This window comes from Lepus europaeus, chromosome 22, assembly GCF_033115175.1.
Source record: "Lepus europaeus isolate LE1 chromosome 22, mLepTim1.pri, whole genome shotgun sequence".
Lineage (NCBI taxonomy): Eukaryota > Metazoa > Chordata > Mammalia > Lagomorpha > Leporidae > Lepus > Lepus europaeus.
Genome location: NC_084848.1, coordinates 9,842,348 through 9,862,164, shown reverse-complemented (window position 1 = coordinate 9,862,164; position 19,817 = coordinate 9,842,348). Strand labels below are relative to the sequence as shown.

The 19,817-nt window shown below is 53.5% G+C and overlaps 2 protein-coding genes across 3 annotated transcripts in view; one reads left to right on the top strand and one right to left on the bottom strand.

The window, feature by feature from the left end:
• The window catches only part of RIN3 (Ras and Rab interactor 3), a 328,519-nt gene that overhangs the window by 101,178 nt on the left and 207,524 nt on the right, over window positions 1-19,817 (top strand). The gene's annotated exons all lie outside the window — the stretch shown is intronic.
• Window positions 1-19,817, bottom strand: part of LGMN (legumain) — a 40,217-nt gene that overhangs the window by 1,843 nt on the left and 18,557 nt on the right. For both annotated transcript variants that reach the window (XM_062181171.1, XM_062181172.1), the window contains exons 3-12: window positions 11,778-11,875; window positions 10,546-10,627; window positions 9,316-9,401; window positions 7,667-7,742; window positions 6,682-6,744; window positions 5,970-6,036; window positions 5,063-5,181; window positions 4,884-4,973; window positions 3,255-3,455; window positions 849-1,019 (exon numbers count right to left, since the gene is read on the bottom strand). In XM_062181171.1, coding sequence (XP_062037155.1) covers window positions 849-1,019; window positions 3,255-3,455; window positions 4,884-4,973; window positions 5,063-5,181; window positions 5,970-6,036; window positions 6,682-6,744; window positions 7,667-7,742; window positions 9,316-9,401; window positions 10,546-10,627; window positions 11,778-11,875 — 1,053 coding nt within the window. The remainder of the gene's footprint in view (window positions 1-848; window positions 1,020-3,254; window positions 3,456-4,883; window positions 4,974-5,062; window positions 5,182-5,969; window positions 6,037-6,681; window positions 6,745-7,666; window positions 7,743-9,315; window positions 9,402-10,545; window positions 10,628-11,777; window positions 11,876-19,817) is intronic.

The window sequence follows — 19,817 nt, the reverse complement described above, 5'->3', positions numbered from 1 at the left end:
CCTGCAACAACAGCATCCCACATGGGTGCCGGTTCTAGCCCCCGCTGCTCCCTGCTAATGCTCCTGGGAAGGAAGCAGAAGATGGTCCAAGAGCGAGGGCCCCTGCCTCCCTGTGGGAGACCCAGAGGAAACTCCTGACTCTGGGCTCAGCCTGGCCCAGTCCTGGCTGTTGTGGCCATTTGGGGAATGAACCGGCAGATGGAAGCTCTCCCTCTCTCTCTCTCTCTCTCTCTGTCTCTCCCTCTCTCTCTCTCCCTCTCCCTCTCCATAACTCTACCTTTCAAATAAATAAACAAATCTTAAAAAAATAAAAATAAATAACGACACTGGTTAAGATGCCCACGTGCCACAGCAGAGTGTGCCCAGGCTCCACCCTCAGCTCTGGGCCCTGAGCTCCACTTCCTGCTTTGCAGACCCTGGGGGGCTGCTCGAGATTGAGTTTCTGCTACCCACCCTGGAGGCCCTGGCTGCGCGCCTGGTCCCAGCTTTGGCACTGCCCTTCCTGGTCCTTGTGGGCATTTGGAGAGTGAACCAGTTGATGAGAGCTCTCTCTCTTTCCACCTTTCAAATAATTATTTTTAAAAAACTTATTATGAAAAAACTATGCATGGAATTCATGTCTGTGTTAACAAAATGAACTTCCCTATCAGTCCTATTTTTCCAGGAATTTTTGGAAGCGCCCGGCAGAACTTCCCACCTGCTGGGCCGATAGGAGTGCTCTGAGGCCACGACTCTGCCTTCCACCCCACCCAAGCCCTGCACCTGAGCCAGATGGCAGCTTCTACGCAGCCATGCGTGAGAGGTGAAGTCGAGGGACAGGACGCAGGGAGCCAGGGGCGTGGGCTCACCGTGGAGGAATGCCAATTGAAACAGTGCGTGCGGAAGTGTGTGACAGCCGCCTCGTAGCAGTCGTGCTTGGTGAGCGGGGACCTGGTGGACAGCAGCCTTGTTGCCTCAGCCTGGGAGTCCGCCAGCAGGAAGACCACCTTGCTCACCGACTTCTCCAGGATGGTCCTGGCCTGCGGACAAACACCTGTTTAGCGTGGTCTCTCGGACCCCTGGACCAACCAGCAGCCAGCTCACACACTCACTCTCACACAGCCCCAACCCCCCACAGCTCAGATGTCAAGGAAGGCATTTTGAGGTGGGCACGAGATACGCGTGCCAGGCTCCCGGGGGCAGCTGGCCACGCTGCCCATGCTTACATCTAAAGACTGGGCCTGCTCTGCAGAAAGTGGACTGCAGGATCTGTGTCTCACAGCACAGGGCCCCTGCCACAGTCTGATCCCAGGCAGAGATACGCCCTGGGGTTTGTCACTCTCACAGTAAGTACATCCATGAATAAAAACACATCACAGGGTATGAGAGCTTAGCCACCGAGATGCCCACAGCCCACCCCAGAGAGCCTGGCTTTGGTTCTCGGCTTTGGTTCCTGGCTCCACTTCCCACCAGTGCAGACCTGGGAGGCACTGGTGATAGTGCAAGCTATTGCATTCCCGTACCCATGTGAAAGACCCCGGATTGGGTACCTGGCTCCAAGCTCTGGCCTTAGGCCCAACCCCAGCGTTTGGAGAAGGAACCAGTGGATAGGAGCATTCTGTCTCTGGTTCTGCCTCTCAGATAAATTACACAGCGGATTAAGCCACTGCTTGGGACACCGCATCCCACACCGGAGGGCTGGTCTTTGTCCCAGCTACTCCACTGGAGATGCAGTCTCAGCTACTCCACTGGAGATGCAGTTCCAGCTACTCCACTGGAGATGCAGTCCCAGCTACTCCACTGGAGAGGCAGTCCCAGCTACTCCACTGGAGAGGCAGTCCCAGCTACTCCACTGGAGAGGCAGTCCCAGCTACTCCACTGGAGATGCAGTCCCAGCTACTCCACTGGAGACGCAGTCCCAGCTACTCCACTGGAGAGGCAGTTTCCAGCTAATGCATCCCAGGAAGCAGCAGATGATGGCTCAGGTAACTGGGTCCCTGCCACCCACTTGGAAGACCTGGATGGAATTCTGGGCTCCTGGCTTCCGCCTGGCCCAGCCCTGGCTGTTATGGGCACTGGGGAGTGAACTAGCAGATGGACGATCTCCCTCTCTTTCTATTTTTCTCTCTCTCTCTCTCACTATGTCTTTCAAGCAGATGAAAATAAACATTTTTTAAAATAATTTTTAGGAGCTGGCGCCATTGCATAATCCATTAAGCCATTTCCTGTGGTGCTAGCATCCCATTTGGGTGACAGTTTAATTCCCAGCTGCTCCACTTCCTATCCAGATCCCTGCTAATGCACCTGGCAAAGCAGTGGAAGATGGTCCAAGTGCTTGGGCCCCTGCACCCATGTGGGAGACCTGCAGGAACCTTCTGGCTTCAGCCTGGCCCAGCCCTGGCCATTGCAGCCATTTGAGGAGTGAACCAGCAGGTGGAAGATCTCTCTCTATAGGTATATATATATCTCCCTCACTCTCTGTAACTCTGCCTTTCAAATAAAAAATAAATAAATCCTTCAAAAGATAATACTTTTTAAAGATTTTAATGAAAGAAAACAAGCCGCATAGATTTTTTCATCTCTCCTGGGAAATCCAGGCTGTATTTTGGGGCGTCCCTCCCTGTGCTGGCTGACGACGGGGGCAGGGGGAGCACACATGCTCTTATTGCTGGAAGGGACAGGGCCCCTTTGGCCCAGCATCGCAGTGAGCGCACAGCTGTGATCTGAAAAGCAACTCTGCTGGCTGCAAACCCACCGACGTGCTCCTGAGAACAGAGCGGTCACCGCTTCGAGAACAGCACGCCCAGCCAATGCGCCAGGGTACGAGGCTGCGGCTGACTCCCTGAGACAGCAGGAAATGTTTGGGAACTGTCATCAGAGACAGTGCGGCTAGTCGCTCAACACGTGGTGAAATGACAGTCTCTGGGCAACAGGGTTCCGAGGAAGGAAGGGAGGGCGCACCCCAGCTTCGGGGTGGGGGTGGGGGGTGGGGGCGGCCCCCACTGCTTTGCTCCTCACTGCCAAAGAGGTCAAGGTTAGCTGACTGCGGAAGAGTGAAGACGGCCCTGCTCTGCTGCTGGCCTGGGCTTCACGTAACCCACAAAGGCTGGCTTCTGTTCCCACACAGTCCCACGGGGCAGGAGAAGGAACCTCATGTTTGTCACCTGGCCCTGAGCAACGCTGGACCTGGTCAGGAGGCAGTGCCCAGGCCCACGCACCCTGCCCTCCCGGGCTGGGAACAGCGCTTGGCCCAGGCTCCTCGCGCCACCACTCACATTCAGAAGCCTGTGTATCTCTGCCGAGAGCTTCCTGTACTGCGGCGTGTTGGCGCCGCTCTTCAGCTTCCTTTTCAGGATCTCCAGGGGCACGTCCGGACCCGGGGTGAGGTCCAGGTGTGTGACCGGAGGCAGCGAGACAGGAGGACTGGCTCTGTGCCTCGTGCCCTGAAACTGCATCAATTTCATGCTGGCGATCGACTGCAGAGGAAGGGAGAGCGTGGGTTGGGGGGGGGAAGCAGACGTGGTGAGCATGCCCCGGGCTCGGCCTCTCTGAAGGAGGCTCCCAGCTCCCTCCCCATGGTCTGACGGCCAGGGCAAGTCCCAGTCACTGCCTGAAAACCTGCAGCCAGCCCACAGCACAGGGCAGGCCACCCACTGGAGCACCTGAGATCCACCAACGATGCACTACAGAAACACCCAGCATGCTTTGCAGCAAACCACTGCCCTGTCACATGGGAAAGGCAAGTGCGGGCAGAGCTTCACCGGAGGCGGTTCCACCTGGTGGTGACCGTGGGCTCTGCTCACCCACCAGGCCCCACGGATCAGCAGGGAGGTACGAAGCCACTGTTCGGGTGGCGGCTGAACTCTGTGTCCATGGAGACAGGCGGAGCTGAGGCCACAGGTAGGCTGGGCTGACACATGGGCCTCAGGGCCTAACAGGTACAACCCTCAGGTACCATTTACCTACAGAGGCCTCTACAGACTGGCTCCCAGGCAGTGCAAAGAAATGCTGCATGCATTCTCCTTCCTAGACCAGCAGTGGGAATCTAAAAATGCTTCTAAAACAAACACTGAAAGACAGATACAAATAAAATCTAGAGTTCAGAAACGATCCATCTCAGCTCCTCAAACCCCAGAGATGGCCGATGCTAAGGACCCCATAAGAAACTGGGAAGCCCAAGCAGGCCCCCACATAGCCAGGGCAATGCAGTCTTTGACTTAACCTTTCCCTTGTTGCCTCTGCTCTGTTCTCTCCCACACGCACCCAGAGGCCTGGCCAGGGCCCCCAGCCCACACTCGGGAAAGGACTGGAGACAGCTGGATTCTCTGGCTACAAAGTTCTAGAAGAACAATACTTGGGCCCAAAGAACGAACCTCAGCTGGCAAGCTCTGGGACAGTGGCAGGCTGCTTGGAGCATGGTGTACGGGCCTGAGGACTACTGGGAGGCCCTGCCCGAGTTCTGTGTCTACCTGCACACGCCAGAGCTTGCCCAGGGCTTCCACAGCCCCCTGCTGTGGCACTGTGCAGAGAGCCCTGATGGACTTGCCCACTGAACCATCTCCAACCCTTCTGGACACAGCTGGAACAGGGTAACAAGTCTCTAGTCGATGCCAAAGAGAAAAATTGCAACCTCAGCTTGCAGGGAGATGAGAGCAGGAGAGTCCAAGGTGTGGGCTTCTATGGACACTGTGCGCAAGGCCTGTGTTTAGTGTCTGGTACGCACAATCTGCTCCCATGTCCCCAGCTACCTTGTGGGTTAGGGCCATGAGCAATGCAAACAGGTTCAAGTCCCCTGCCCAAAGCCTCACAACTCACTAGCCTGAGCTGACTCAGTGCCTGCGAGGGCCCCTAGGACGCTGTGGCCGTGAGACGAGGCCATCGCTGCCTCTTCACCCCCCACTCACTTTGTTCCCGTACTGCATGACGTGGCTGGTGTTGGTGTGCAACTTCACCAGCTGGTATTGCCTGTGCAGCGTCTCCTTGGTCAGGTCCTCCTGCAGAAGGGAAAACGTGAAAGTCCTTCGGCAACCAGAGCCTGACCGGGAAAGCCCCGCTGGCTGGCCGGCCCCCGCGGAGGGCTCACCACGTCCGAGTCTTCCATCCAGTTGACGCTGTACCAGTCCCCCAGGTAGGTGCCCCGCTCCTCATCGTAGTAACATGCGTAGGACGACTCGGTGGGGTTGGCAGCGGTAGTCGCGTAAACTGCGAGGAGGGAAAGATGCCTTTCAGTTGCTTTGATTCCCATCCCCCGGAAAGAAGGACGAAAGGGGAGCCTGCCACCCACCCTCAGCTCAGGGAGGGCGGGGACAGGGCCCGGATCCAGGCCTTCCACGCTGCTAAGGTAACTCCTGTAACATTAAATGCAGAAGAAAGCAGCAACAAACAAATGCAGGCGCTTAAGACATCATGTGTGCTGGCTGGCAAGAACGCTGACAGATCTGAACAGCTGGGGACACTGAGAGAACCTGGGCCTGATTGAAGTTCCAGAGAGAGTTAATACTTACTGAAGAAACAATTAGACTGGCTGAACCTATACAATAGCTACCATTTACTACCTGTCCACCGGCGGCTCAGAATTGTGCTAGACAAAGGTTATCATTTAAAACAGAACCCTCCCCGCAGGCACTATCTCGAGCCCCACTGTGACACAAGGATAACTGAGGGTCAAAGAGGGCAGCAACCAGAAGCTAGCAACCCTGGCTGGCCCAAGGTCTAGGGGTTTGGGACTGGAGTAGCTTCCCTAGAATCTGGAAGAGCACTGGGAAGCTCATATCCAAGTTCTTTAGTCCCTTGCTACGAATCCCTGGGGAGCAGAAGCCCAGTGCAGCCTGCAGGCTTCTCCCCTGGTCTGTGCAGCAGGCTGCACGGGGCAGGCCCTGCTCACGTCGAGCGCTTGGCTCCATGTCGGCTATATCTGAGGATGACCGACCACACCACCCATGCAACCTGCCCACCACCCTGGCCCAGAGGCCGCTGCTCTCACCACCTACCGTTGATGTCATCGGGCAGGTGGTCCATCATGGAGCCGGACTCGCAAGCCTCAATGTAGAACACCATCTGGGAGGCAGAACCAGACAGGTGGGTGCACGCCGGCCAGGCATGTGCCACTGGGGCTCTGTCCATTCCTCTCTCCCTGGGCCTTTCACTTTGGCTTCTGAGAGCCATTGCTTTAAGAGGCTGCTGCCAGAGGCTACGGAAGCTGCTGCCGTGCCAACCAGATGGAGTGAAATCATCGCTAATAGAATAAAATGATCTAACACGCTACTTCCTCCTCCATCCTCCGGCCTCACCAGTGTCCGCGTGATCTTGGGACTGAACCTCCCGACTGAGGGCCAAAATACAACCTCCTTCCTCCTAAGCTGCTCTTCTCAGGCCGCTCCATTACACCCATGGAGGGCTGGCAACCCACGAGCCACAGAGTGACCTCCAGGAGCCATCAGGACGATGACCCTGACGATGGTGCTCTGGTCTCCAGAGGACGGAACAGGGAAAACAAGGTGTCAGACAGGAGAGTGGCATTCTCCTCCCCCAGCTGTCCAGTGCCGGCTAAGTACAAGGAGCAGCAATCCTCAGGGGAGCAGTACCTGGAGACTAGGGACACTCCCTCCCAGGAACCCAGCCCCCTGGAGCTCGGGAGCTGTGGCTCTGCCTCCGCTGCCCACCCGCTCTCTGGCCCAGGGCCACCCCGAAGGCTGGCGTTACCTTTCCATACTTCTTGTGCTTGTGCATGTAATGGATGGTCTTGTTCAGGTCCCTCACGTGCAGCTGAGAGGGGAGAACAATGACATTCAGACGGCACAGCAGGACCAGCCTCTGTCACCAAGCCTCACAAATGGTTCCAGTGGGCAGCACTACCAGGGCCCTTCCGAAGTTCACAGAAAATGCAGCTGAACTGTAAGTTTATCTCAGGGCAAAAAAACGTTGCAGTCTCTGCATGAGGGTTCATGAGGAGCCGGCGCCGTGGCAGGTTAATCTACCACCTACAATACCAGCATCCCATACAGGCGCCGGTCTGAGACCTGGCAGCTGCACTTCTGAGCCAGTTCTCTGCTAGTGCCCCTGGGAAAGCAGCAGCAAACGTTCCAAGTTTCTGGGCCCCTGCACCTGCGTGGGAGACGCAGAGGAAGCCCTTGGTTCCTGGCTCTCGGCTTCAGCCTGGCCCCGCCCCAGTCGTTGAGGTCATGTGGCGAGTGAACCAGCAGATGGAAGATCTCTGTCTCTCCTTCTCTCTAACTCTGCCTTTCAAATAAATAAATCTTTTTTAAAAGAAAAATGGGCATTATGAAAAAACTAGACATGAATTTCCCCAAAAAATTTTGTGGCAAAATAAACTTCTCTCTTAATTTCATTTTCCATGAACTTTTTGAAGTACCCTAGTAGAACCCTGGAATGTCACCGAGCGTTTCATGCATGTATTTTAAAATGGGACAAGAATCAGCTTCTTCATTCACTGGGTACAGAACATTTCTGCTTTACTCTTTCCTCGCGTCCTGAGCCTGCAGGGGACGGAGACGGGACGAGACCTGCAGGGTTGTCCCTGCACAGCCGTAAGGCTGCACAGCTTGTCCCATACAGGAACAAACCCACCCTGGTCACACATTAGCAAATCCACCCGACAGGTTCATCTCAACACATAGGCTGTGTTTCCGAATCTCCCGGATGTCTTTAAACATGAAGAAAAACTCACATCATCGTTGGGAAAAACCAGTAGTCCAGTAGCTCCATGATCTGTGAAGTACACGAACACATGGTCCCGGGGGCCGCTGCCGAGAGAGGGCCACAGTGAGGACGTGGGCCGGGGGCGCTGTTTCCCCAGGCAAAACGCAAGGGGTTACTGTGGGCCAAGCAGGTTCAGGCAGGAGCCCAGGGCCAAGGGGTCCCTAAGCATTGGTCTGACCATGAGGGTATCCCACAGCCTTGAGACTCAGTTATGGGATTGGTGTTGTGGCGTAGCAGGTATGGGCTACATATGGGAACCGGTCCAATTCCAGGCTGCTCCACTTCTGATCCAGCTCCCTGCTAACATGCCTGGGAAAGTGGTAGGGGATGGCCCACGTGCTAGGGCCCCTGCACCCACGTGAGAGACCTGGAAGAAGCTCCTCACTCCTGGTTTCAGTCTGGCCCAGCCCTAGGTGCTGTGGCCATTTGGGAAATCAATCAGCAAATGGAAGATTTCTCTTCTCCTCTCTCTGTCTCTCCCTCCTTCTCTCTCTCTCTGTAACTCGTCTTTCAAATAAATAACAAATAAATCTTGAACACAATAAACAAGGACTCAGTTCAGTTCTGGCTGGAAAGCAGGAGGGGCCTTTGCTGGGCAGCTGGCCTGGCTGTGATGTAGATGGTGGGGCCCAGCCCAGACACCCCACGCTCCCACCAGGGCTCCCCCAAATGAGGAAAGGCACTAGGACACACAGCTGCACACAATCCCGCAGCCTCCTCTCCAGGGCCCTGAGCCCTCAGCCAGGACACCACCGCCCACCCTTCCCAACCAGAGGGCAAGGCTTCCATTCCAGGTGGCAGAGAGAGGGCAACCTCCCTGGGGCTCAGCCTGCACTCAGTACCCAGGTCTCCTGCTGCTGACGGTGCCAGGATCGTGTGAAAACGCCGCGCCAGGGAACCCGACACGTAAGAGGCCTCTACTGCGGCCGGCAGCACTGCACCGCGGTGAGTCTTCCCCAGTGCAAAGGTCAGCTCTGCACTCGGGACTGTGTCTGCCCACTGGGCAAGCTGGCCGCGTGCTCCACTGAGGAGGGCGGTGCCTGTGCTGCCATCCACGGACAACAAAGGACAGCAGGTTAAGGGACCGGGAACACTTGTTAAAAAATAACCAGGAAGAGGATGGCATTTGGTGCAGTGGTTAAGGGGCTGCCTGGGGTGCCAGGGTCTCATATCACAGTGCTGGTTCGAGCCCCGGCTCCTCTGCTTCCGACTCCAGCTTCCCAGAAGTGCACACTGTGGGAGGCAGTGGGTGAGGGCTCAAGTACCCGGGTCCCAGATAGAGTCCTGGGTTCCGGGATTTGGTCTAACCCAGCCCTGGCTGTTATGGGCATCTGGAGAGTGAAACAACAGGTGGAAGACCTCTCTCCATCTGTCTGTATGGCTGTCCGTCTGTCTCTGTGTATGTGCCTCTGCCTTTCAAATAAAATGACAATAAATAAAAACGTTAAGAAACAAAGAAGAAACCGAGGGGCCCTGGACTGTGGGCTTCCTTCGGAGCTGCAGGCTGCATGGGAGCCACTGACACCAGCCCTGCTTGCCCGTCCCAGGTCAGCACCGAGCTCCCGCACCCGGCTGCAGGCCCCGAGGCGAGTGTGGCGCCCACAAAGCAGGCCTCACCTTTTCAGGACTCTTCCAGACCCCTTGCCCTTCACTGCTTCTGCGTCGCCTCTCAACACAGCCAGGAAGTTTTCTGAAGTAACATTCTGCAAGGAACCAGGGCGGGGGACCAGGGTCAAAATCGCCCCAGAGCAGAGTGGCCGTGGAGCCTGCAGCAGAGCCAGGCCAGCAGCTCACACACCACACCTCCGAGGCCCATGCTGGGGCGCAGCCGCCTTGGAACCCAGGGGGACCAGAGCAAGGGCAGGGCTCTGGGGCGCACACAGGCCCTTCGTGCAGGCCCCACCCCACACTCGGCTGCTGGCCACCGCTGTCCCTTCTTGACCACTGCCAAGCCAGCACAGAGAAACCCAAAGACGCTGATGGGAGGGGAAGAGCAGAGGAGGGCACGTCACCCCAGGGGCCCTCCCCCTGCACCCCGCCGGATCCCCAGCACATTCGAGGCCCCTTGAGACCATGTTGTAAACCTGAGACCTGATCGGGAAAAGTAAAGCAAAAACACGCAAAAGGGAAAACTCAACACCAAAAAACCTGCCGCCAGACGCCAAACCTCCCCTCACTTAACCACAGAGAAAGAAAGAATTCCTGAAAATTCGTTCAACTGCATGGCATATACGATGTTGGATCCAACTGCATTTGAATGCAAAAGAAAAAATGAAACTGAAAGAACTGTTAAACACCAAACATGCTTCTCTGTCACAAAGAATATCACTTCCTAAAAGACCCTTCAGAAATGAAGAAAAACAGACTATAAAAACCACTAGACTGAAGTCATTATGTCTTTAAAACCGTGTCAATTTGCTCAGTCAACTGGGAGGAAGACGGAAATTTTGGAAGGGCTATACTGGAAAATAGTGACTGAAAGCCAGCCAGTCTCAGCAACCCCCTTTGGAGTAACAGGAGGCAGGTGAGGCTGAGAGAACAGCTTCGGTAAAGAGTACAGCCCAACTACCGTCAAACTGATGGCTGGGAAATCAGGTTATTGCCGAAGGAATTCCATGATCGGGCTTTCGGCCTCCAAGAAGACTAAACCCTGAGTGTGAGCAGACCACGTAACTTATTTTGAACACTGTTCCTTTTCTGTTACCTCTACAGGCACAAACCCTAATACAAACAGGAAACACTGAAGTCAGTCTAGGGAGGTTCTGGTCTGAGAAACACAAGGAAGGAGGACAAATCTTTGCTGAAACAAAACGCAGCCGCGCCGGCCCCAGCCGCCAGCCCGCTCACCTCTCCCGTGTAGTCCTTCGGGACGCCCTGGTACACATCCGTGCCGTTGGGCCTGTTGATCACAATCCCTGGGGTGGGATTGCTGGGAATTAGAGGACACAGTTAAAACGTGGCAGGTGTCAGAAACCTCGCTCTTCAAAACTAGGACCCTGCTGTGTGACAAATAGTCAACGGCCATTTTGACAAACAGGCTTCTCACCGCCTGTGTGGTGGCCGGTCATGTGGTGGCACCAGCCACTTGGGGACCTCAGGGTCCCTCAACCTGGGAGCTCTCATCAGGGCACTGGGAGGGGCTGGGCTCTAATAACTCAGGTCAAGGCCCAAAGCCCAGGTGCCCCTGGCTCCCCGCAGGGAGGTGGTGGCAGCGTGCAGGCAAGGCCTCATCAAAAGATCCTGGAACAAAACTACTTTCAGAAGAAGCTAGGAGAGAAGCCAGGGCTGATAGGAGAGCTCAGGTGCTGCGGGCTCACGGCGGACAGCGGACGAGCTGTGTACGTGGCCCCAGCAAAGGGCAGCGCCCCTCAGAGGGTGACTGAGGAGCTAGGCAGAGGAGCACTGGTCTCGTGCCCGGACTTGCTGTTTCTGATCGCCACAAGGCATCAGGTAAAGATGAAAGGAGGAGAGGAGGTGTGGCCTTGTGGTTAAGAGGCCTGCATGCCACATGGGTGCGCCTGAGTTCAACTTCAGGCTCCGGCTCCTGACTCCAGCTTCCTGCCAATACAGACACAGGGAGGCAGCAGCGAGAGCTCGAGTAACCGGGTTCCTGCCAACCACATGGGAGACCTGGATGGTGTCCCCAGCTCCAGCACAGCCCCAGGACACTGGAGGCATCTGGGGAGTGAACCCGTGGATGGAGCTCTCCCTCTGCTGCTCTCTCAAACAAATAAATAACAATAAATCGTCCCAGTTAGATAGAGGTAATAATAGGTATAGAAGGAAGACTAGGATCTAACCTGCAGGCTCTCTGTGCTCAGAGGCTAGGAACAAGCACAGAGACCCCAGGGAAGTGTTCTCCAAGGTGAGAAGGCATTTGCTCTATAAACTGTTTCAAAACACCCCACAGCACCTGTCTCTGAGCAGGACCCTGCCCTGCCAGGGTGCACCCCAGCCAGGTCAAAGCTAAGCATGAGGCTGTGCAGGTCTCAGCACCGGGCCACTCTGTAAGGGGCCCATGAGCCCGGATGCATTTGCTTCCATAGCCGGAGGTTCCTTCCCAGAGCCCCCCTACTCACTCTTTGGCATTGGCGATGTCGTCATACATCATCACCACGATCTGCTCATCGGGGATCCCGTTGCGGTGAATGATCTGGTAGGCATGGCAAGCATCTGCCTGGAAGAAGACATTTAATTCGGGTTAGATTTTGCCCAGAAGGGGGCCAATTGTGGAGCTGTGGCAAGTAACATGTCTGTCTCTGGAAGACTTCCTGGGAGCCACTGCTCAGCCCCTTAAATGATTATTTTAAAAAACATATATTTGGAGGCTGGCGCCGTGTTGCAGCACATACCAGCATCCCAAATGGGCGCCAGTTCAAGACCCTGCTGCTCCACTTCCCTGATCCAGCTCCCTGCTAATGCACCTGGGAAAGCAGTGGATGATGCCAAAGTGCTTGGGCCTCTGCAATCATGTGGGAGACCTGGAAGAAGCTCCTGGCTCCTAGCTTCGGCCTGGCCCAGCCCCAGCCATTATTGCCAATTGGAGCATGAACCAGAAAGTGAAAGATCTCTCTGTCTCTCCTCTTCTCTCTGGAACTCTGCCTTTCAAGTAAACAAAAAATAAATTTTTAAAGGAAAAAAAAAAAAAACATATATTTGGGGCTGGCGTAGTGGTGTAGCAGGTAAAGTTGCCACTTTCAACCCCAGCATTCCATATGGGCACTGGTTCAAGTCCCAGCTGCTCCACTTCCAATCCAGTTCTCTGCTGATGGCCTGGGAAAAGCAGCAGAGGATGGCCCAAGTGCCTGGGCCCCTGCACCCATTTGGGAGACCTGGAGGAAGCTCCTGGCTCCTGGTTTCAGATCGATTAAGCTCCAACTGTTGTGGCCAATTTAGGGGTGCACCAGTGGATGGAGGAACTCTCTCTCTGCCTCTCCTCTCTGTGGAAGACCCGGATGAAGCTCCCGGCTTCATCCTGGCCCAGCCCCAACCATTGCAGCCTTCTGGGGAGTGAGCTAGTGGATGGAAGGTCTCTCTCTCTCTGGTCTCTCTCTCTCTCCTTTGTCTCTCTCTCTCTGTAACTCTGATTTTCAAATAAATACTATTTTTAAAACCATATATTTACATTTTTTCTTGCCTCAATTTTTAAAGATTCCACTCACCCACCCAAATTATGCAAACTCTTATCCATCCAGAAGTTACACATGTGGGCCACACCACACCCCTACATCTATGTGTGACAAGAGCTTTGAAAGTCCTAAACAACTAATTTTCAATTTTCAGACCACATAAGAGTCTCCTGAGAGCACGGATTTAGGTCTCAAACACCGAACGGCTCGATGGTGAACCACAGAATAAAAGAGGAGCAGCCAGTTCTGAATCACTCAACAATTATTTCTGACTCAAGAATCTTCGTCATTGTCTTCCAGTCACCGTTCAGAGAACTGAGCGGGAACTCAGAAGTTCAATTTAGGAATTGAAAGGAGAAATGTGTTGTTTACTTTAAAAAAAAAAAATACAGAGAAAAAAAGACCAATATTAGGTTAAAAAAAAAGTTCCAAATGCAACTCCTTGCCCTCCAAGCGCGAAGACAGACTTGCTTCCTTCTCCCGGGTGACACAGCACTTCACGCCATAGAAATCATTTGAGGCCAGAAAGAAAAATGCTGCCTAACTTTCTGCCCACATCTAATTAGGTCTTTCCTGGAACAGAGACATAAATCAGACAGAGGGAGGAGCGTGCCCCACTGCAGGCCTCTCTAGGGAAAAGCAGCTTCAGCAGCTGGACCTAAGTCCACCACATTCTCAACAGCACCATCACGGTAGGAGCCGACATGCAACACTGCACCCGGCCTTGTGCCTGTAGACGCTCCGCACAAACAGACCCATCTGATGCCAAACGTGAGTGCTGGGTGCATAGCCGCTGAAGGTTGAATGGGCATGCGCAGGGCCTGGCACCAAAGGGCTGTCGGATGAATGGATGAACACGGGAACTAACACGCTCATTGACTTCTCTCTGCCCAGGATTTAGGCTAGGACGGCCACGCATCATCTCACTTGCTCTCATGCACGGAGCTGATGCTGGCCGTTTTCCAGGTGAAAGCAGCCAAGGGAGGGACAAGCTGCCCAGGTCACACGGGAGGCACTGCCACTCCACAGCTGCAGACTGCTTCCCACGGGGACGGGAGAGAAGCCACCCAACACACACAGGCCCGGGGACAATACAGCGAAGGGCTAAAGGTATAAATAAAGGTCACTTCTAAATACACATCCACACTCCCACTCAAACAAACTGCTAAACTGTGTAAATGTGTAACAGGAGGTTATTCCCGGCACCATTATAATGGCAAATATCAAGAAAGAAACGCAATGACTATCAACAGCCAGAAAAATACACTGCCATATGTGCACAGAAATGAAATTCCTAAAGGTGAATCAAACAGAGCCACGCTGCGAACAGGCGAAGCCCGGGAACATGAAGAGGAACAGAACGAGTCACGGAAAATGCCTCTGTGAGCGGAGATGGGTGGGACGGGCTCTCGTCTTCGCGCAAGAAAGAATTCAGATGTGAGACAGAGAGCAGTGGTCAGCAAGGTAGCAAGGTTTAAGGGGCAGGGCATCTGTCAAAACAGATGGGCACCTCTCTAGACAGAATCTGAGAGCGAGCTCCCGGTCACTCAGAGTGGGGACAGCAAGGTTCTGTGGCTGAACGCAGGGCATGCACCTGGCGGGCCGGGCAGGCGGGCGGCAGAGCCGGAGCGGAGCTGCAGTCTGCACTCAGACGGGGCTTGTGCGGGGAAGGGGCCCGGTTCTTCCCACGGTTTCCCCTCCTCCTCCTCCTCCTCCTCCTCCTCCTCCTCCTCCTCCTCCTCCTCCTCCTCCTCCTCCTCCTCCTCCTCCTCCAGGACCAAGGGTTGCTGAGTGTGAATCAGCTCAAATTCCTCCTACGGTTTCACTACTCCATGCTAGCACACTGGCAGAGGAACTGCTTGGGGGAAGGCGGGGCAGGTTTTATTGCCCAGTGTTATCAGGCTCGGTAACCCATTTGGTGATCAGGTGCTGAGGTCCAGCGTTGTGACATGGCGGGTTAAAGGCTAAGTAAAGCAGGTTAAGCCCTCACCTGCAACCCTAGCATCACATATCAGAGTGCCAGTTCCAGTCCTGGCTGCTCCACTTCCTACCCAGCTCCCTGTTAATGCACCCAGGAAAGTAGCAGAAGATGGCCCAAGTGCTTGGGCCCCTGCCACCCATGTGAGAGACCTACATGAAGCTCCTGATGCCTGGCTTCAGCCAGGTCCAGCTCTGGCTGTTGTGGCCATTTGGGGAGTGAATAAGTAGGTGGAAGATTCTGTGTGTGTGTTTGTGTGTGTGTGTGTGTCTCCCTCTCTCTGTGTCACTCTGCCCCTCAAATAAATAAAAAAAAAATCTTTAATAAATAAATCTTGTAAAAAATTTTAAAAAAATAGGATTAAGTTTAACAAAAGACTTGTCTACTGGAAACTGTAAAATATTGCAGAGGAAAATGAAAGATCTAAATAAATGTAGAGACTTCTCATGTTCATGAATCAGAAGACTTAATAAAAATAAAAATAAAGCAAAGATCACAGTGTTTTTGCAGAAACTTACAAGATGATCCTTAAGTTTACATGGAATTGCAAAAGACCTAGAAGACTCAAGACAACATTGCAAAAGAAACCGGAGGACTTTGCTTCCTGATTTCAAGACTACACTGGGAAAAGTCTTTTCAACTAATGGTGTGGGACAATTGAGATATCACACAAAGAGATCAATTTAGACCCTTACCGGACACCATACAAAACTTAACTCAAAATGGATCACAGGGCCAGCACTGTACAACAACTAAGTTGCCTACTGTCATGCCAGCATCTCATTTGGGTGCTGATTTGAGTCCCAGCTGCTCCACTTCCAATCCAGCTCCCTACTAATGCACCTGGGAAAGCAGTGGAAGATGGCCCAAGCCATACCCATGTGGGAGACCCACATGTAGTTCCTGGTTCCTGGCTTCAGCCTGGCCCAGCCCTGGCCATTGTAGCCATTTGGGGAGTGGATCAGTGTTTGGAAAATCTTTCTCTGTCTCTCTCTCTCTCTCTCAAACAAATACATAATTACCTTTTTAAAAAAGATTTATTTTATTTACTTGAAAGGCAGAGTTACAGATTGGGGTGGGTGGGGAGAGAGATCTCTGCTGGTTCACTCCCCAAATGGCCACAACAGTTAGGGCTGGGCTAGGCTGAAGCCAGGAGCCAAGAGCTTCTTCCAGGTCTCCCACGTGGGTGCAGGGGCCCAAGCACTGGGACTGTCCTCCGCTGCCTTCCCAGGCTCATCAGCAGGGAGCTGGATCAGAAGTGGAACAGCCGGACTCAAACAGGTGCCCACACGAGATGCCAGCACTGCAGGTGTTAACTTAACCCAGTACACCACAGTGCCAGCCCTAATAAATAAATCATTTTAAAAATGGATCACAGACTTAAATGTAAGGACTAGAATAAAACTTTTAGACAATAACATAAGAGAAAATGTTCAGGACCCTGAGTTATTACTGAAAGGATGTCAGATGACACCAAACGAGTGGTCTGTAAAAGAAAAATTTCATAAAGCAGACCTCATCAAAATCAAGAAGTATACTGCTTCAAAGACACCATCGAGAAACTGAAAAGACAAGCCAGAGGCTAGGAGAAGATATTTACAAAACATCTGATAAAACCTGTATCCAGAAGATTCTAAGAATTCTCACACCTCAGTAAGGCAGTTGGCTGAACCAAAGAATAGGTAAAAGACCTGAATAAGATTTTATCTTTAAACAAGCAGAGTTACACAGTGAGAGAGAGACAGACAGACAGAAAGGTCTTCCCCTTCCATTGGTTCACTCCCCAAATGGCCGCCACGGCTGGCACTGCGCCGATCCGAAGCCAGGAGCCAGGTGCTTCCTCCTGGTCTCCCATGCAGGTGCAGGGCCCAAGCACTTGGGCCAACCTCCACTGCCTTCCTGGGTCACAGCAGAGAGCTGGACTGAAAGAGGGGCAACCGGGACAGAATTCGGCGGCCCGACCGGGACTAGAACCTGGGGTGCCAGCGTCGCAGGCGGAGGATTAGCCTAGTGAGACAAAAGACCTGAGTAAGATTTTCACTTAAGTAGATGTGCAAATAGCTAATGCACACATGAAAAGATGCTCAGTGTTATTAGTCACTAGGGAAACACACGTTAGAACGACGAGATGCCACTTCAGAGCCAGACAATAACAAGTGGACAGCAAGGATCAAAGAACCGGGAACCTCTGTAAATTACTCGTGAGTGCAGCCGTTCTGGATAAGCTTTTAACAGTCTTACTAAATGATGCAACAATTCTACCCTCAGGTAAGTACCCAAGAAAACCAAAGACTTTTATCTGCACCAAGAGTTGCACACCTATGTTCTTAACACTGTTCAGAGTGACGGAGAGTTAGAAACAACCCAGATGTCCGTCAGCTGGTGAACGCCAGGGAGAAGGAGGTCTACGCGCACCGTGGAACGCTGACGATCAGAAGTAGTGAACCACTGACACGGGACACAACACGGATAAACTTCAAAAACATTGCACTGGGGTGGGTATTTAGTGCACAGTTAAGATGTTTATTTATTTTTAAAGATTCATTCATTCATGGGGCCGGCGCTGTGGCATAGTGGGTAAAGCCGTAGCCTGCAGGGCTGGCAACCCATATGGGTGCTGGTTCAAGTCCCAGCTACCCTACTTCCCAAATGGCTCACTGCTATGACCTAGGAAAAGCACTACAAGATGGTCCAAGTCCTTGGGCCCCTGCACCCACATGGGATGCCCAGAAGAAGCTCTTGGCTGCTGCCTTCGGATTGGCGCAGCTCCAGCCGTTGCAGCCATTTGGGGAGTGAACCAGCAGATGGAAGACCTCTCCCTCTCTCTCACCCCTCTCTCTTTGCCTCTGCCTCTATAATTCTGCCTTTCAAATAAATAATCTTTTAAAAAATTCATTCATTCATTCATTCATTTGAAAGCCAGAGCGACAGGAGATAGGGAGAGACAGAGAATTCCATCTGCTAGTTCACTTCCCAAATGGCTACAACAACCAGATCTGGACCAAGTTGAAGCCAGGAGCCACGAACTCCATCCTGGTCACCCTCATAGGTGGCAAGGGTCCAAGTACCTGGGCCATTTTCTGCTCTCTTTCTAGGCACACTGGCAGGAAGCTGGATTGGAACTGCAATAGCCAGGACTCAAACCAGCCCTGCACTACGAGGTGCCAGTGTTGCAAGCAGCAGCCAAACCCCCGCGTCACAACGCCAGCAAACCGGCTCCTCCGCGTCTGACACAGCTTCCCACTAACGCACAGCCTTGCGGGCGGCGGTGATGGCCCAGGTAACTGGACCCCTGCCACCCACTCCTCTTCCAGGCCAGCTCTCTGCTGTGGCCCAGGAGGGCAGTGGAGGATGGCCCAAGTGCTTGGGCCCTGCACCCCATGGAGACCAGCAGGAAGCACCTGGCTCCTGGCTTCAGATCTGCGCAGCTCCGGCCATAGTGGCCATTTGGGGGGTGAACCAACAGAAGACCTGGATTGAGTTCTAGTCTCCCGTTTGGCCTGGCCAAGCCTGACTGTTGCAAGCAATTGCCGAGGGAACCAACAGATGTAAGTGTTCTCTCTGTATCTCTCTCTTTTTGTCCCCCTGGCTTTTAAATGAAAGAAATGAAAAGAAAAAAAATATTCTAAGAGGAGCTAGGCACAAAAGACTGTACATTATATAATTCCATTTCTATGTAAGGTTCAGAAAAGATAAATTCATAGACAGTAGAGATTAGCACTTGTCTGGGGCTGGAGGTAGGAACTGCAAATGTGTCAAGAGTACTGGGAATGTTCCAGAACATCTAATGGCGATGTTTGCACAGCTTGCTGAACTTACTAAAAAGCCTTCAAGTCCTTTCACTTGGAATGGGAGAATCACCGTGTCTCAGCCAGGCTCTCGACTTCCACAGGGGCAGCTGCAGCGAGCCCGGCTACTGTGTCCTGTGCTGTGGGGGCTCCAAGAGCACCTGGAAAGGCAGGTGCTTCTACCCACATTCTACAGATGTGGGCGAGCTCAGGCAAGGCCATGGCTGCTCAGAGGTTTGGCCAGGCCTCCTGACTCCGACGGCCACGCGCTCTGTCCCCCTCATGCACGGGTCTCTGAGCCAGGACGTGGTTCTCTCCAGGGCCCTTGGAGCTACTTGGCTGCCACTACCAACGTTAGCGGACAGGGGTTCTGTGTTAGGGTCAAGTGTTGACTGGCGTGGAAAGAAAGAAAAGCGAGCTTCAACCAATGGTGTCAAAACGACCTGAGTTACTTGCCTTGAACATGTCTGACCTCTGCATTTTCCTCCTTAGGAACAGGAAAGCCACAGGAGTTCATTCTGGAGAGGAGGTGGTGAGCAAGGCTTCCTAAGAAGGGCCGAGCCCTCTGGGATGACGAGCAGAGACTGCCATGACTCAGCCACTTTCCCAGCTTGCGTCAGGAGTTCTGGCTGTCTCACCAGGACCCCGTGGCTGCCCGACGCCCGACGCTGTCCTGGCTGCTCAAGTACCTACTGCCTCTACCCAGCCACCTGTCGGCTGCACAAAGGCAACGGGCTTGGAGCAAAGTCTAAATACAACGGGCATGACCCGAGTCATGGTCACTGTGAAGGGATCCACCTTCTAGCCAGGACTGCTCCCTGACAGGCAACCATACCTTGAGCATGCCTGGGTCTAGGCACACGGCTGGGGCTGGGCACTGGGCTGCGGCTAGGCTCTGGGCTGGGGCTTCAGCTGGGCCTGGGCACAGGGCGGGGCTCTGGGCTGGGGTTGGGGCTTCAGCTGGGCTCTGGGCTGGGGCTGGGCACCCTGACAGGAGATGTCAGTGTCTCAAACAGCATCCCAACCAGTGTACCAGGCATCCACCCCGGTGTGATGCTTTTTGAGGTTAATCCACGTTAGTACAAAATACCACTGTTGTTTTAGAAAACAAGATGTATTTATTTACTTGAAAAAGTTAGAGAGAGAGAGAGAGACAGAGAGATGGGAAACAGGAACAGCAACTGGTGGCCATGCAGGATGCTGGCGTCGCAGGTGGTGACTTAA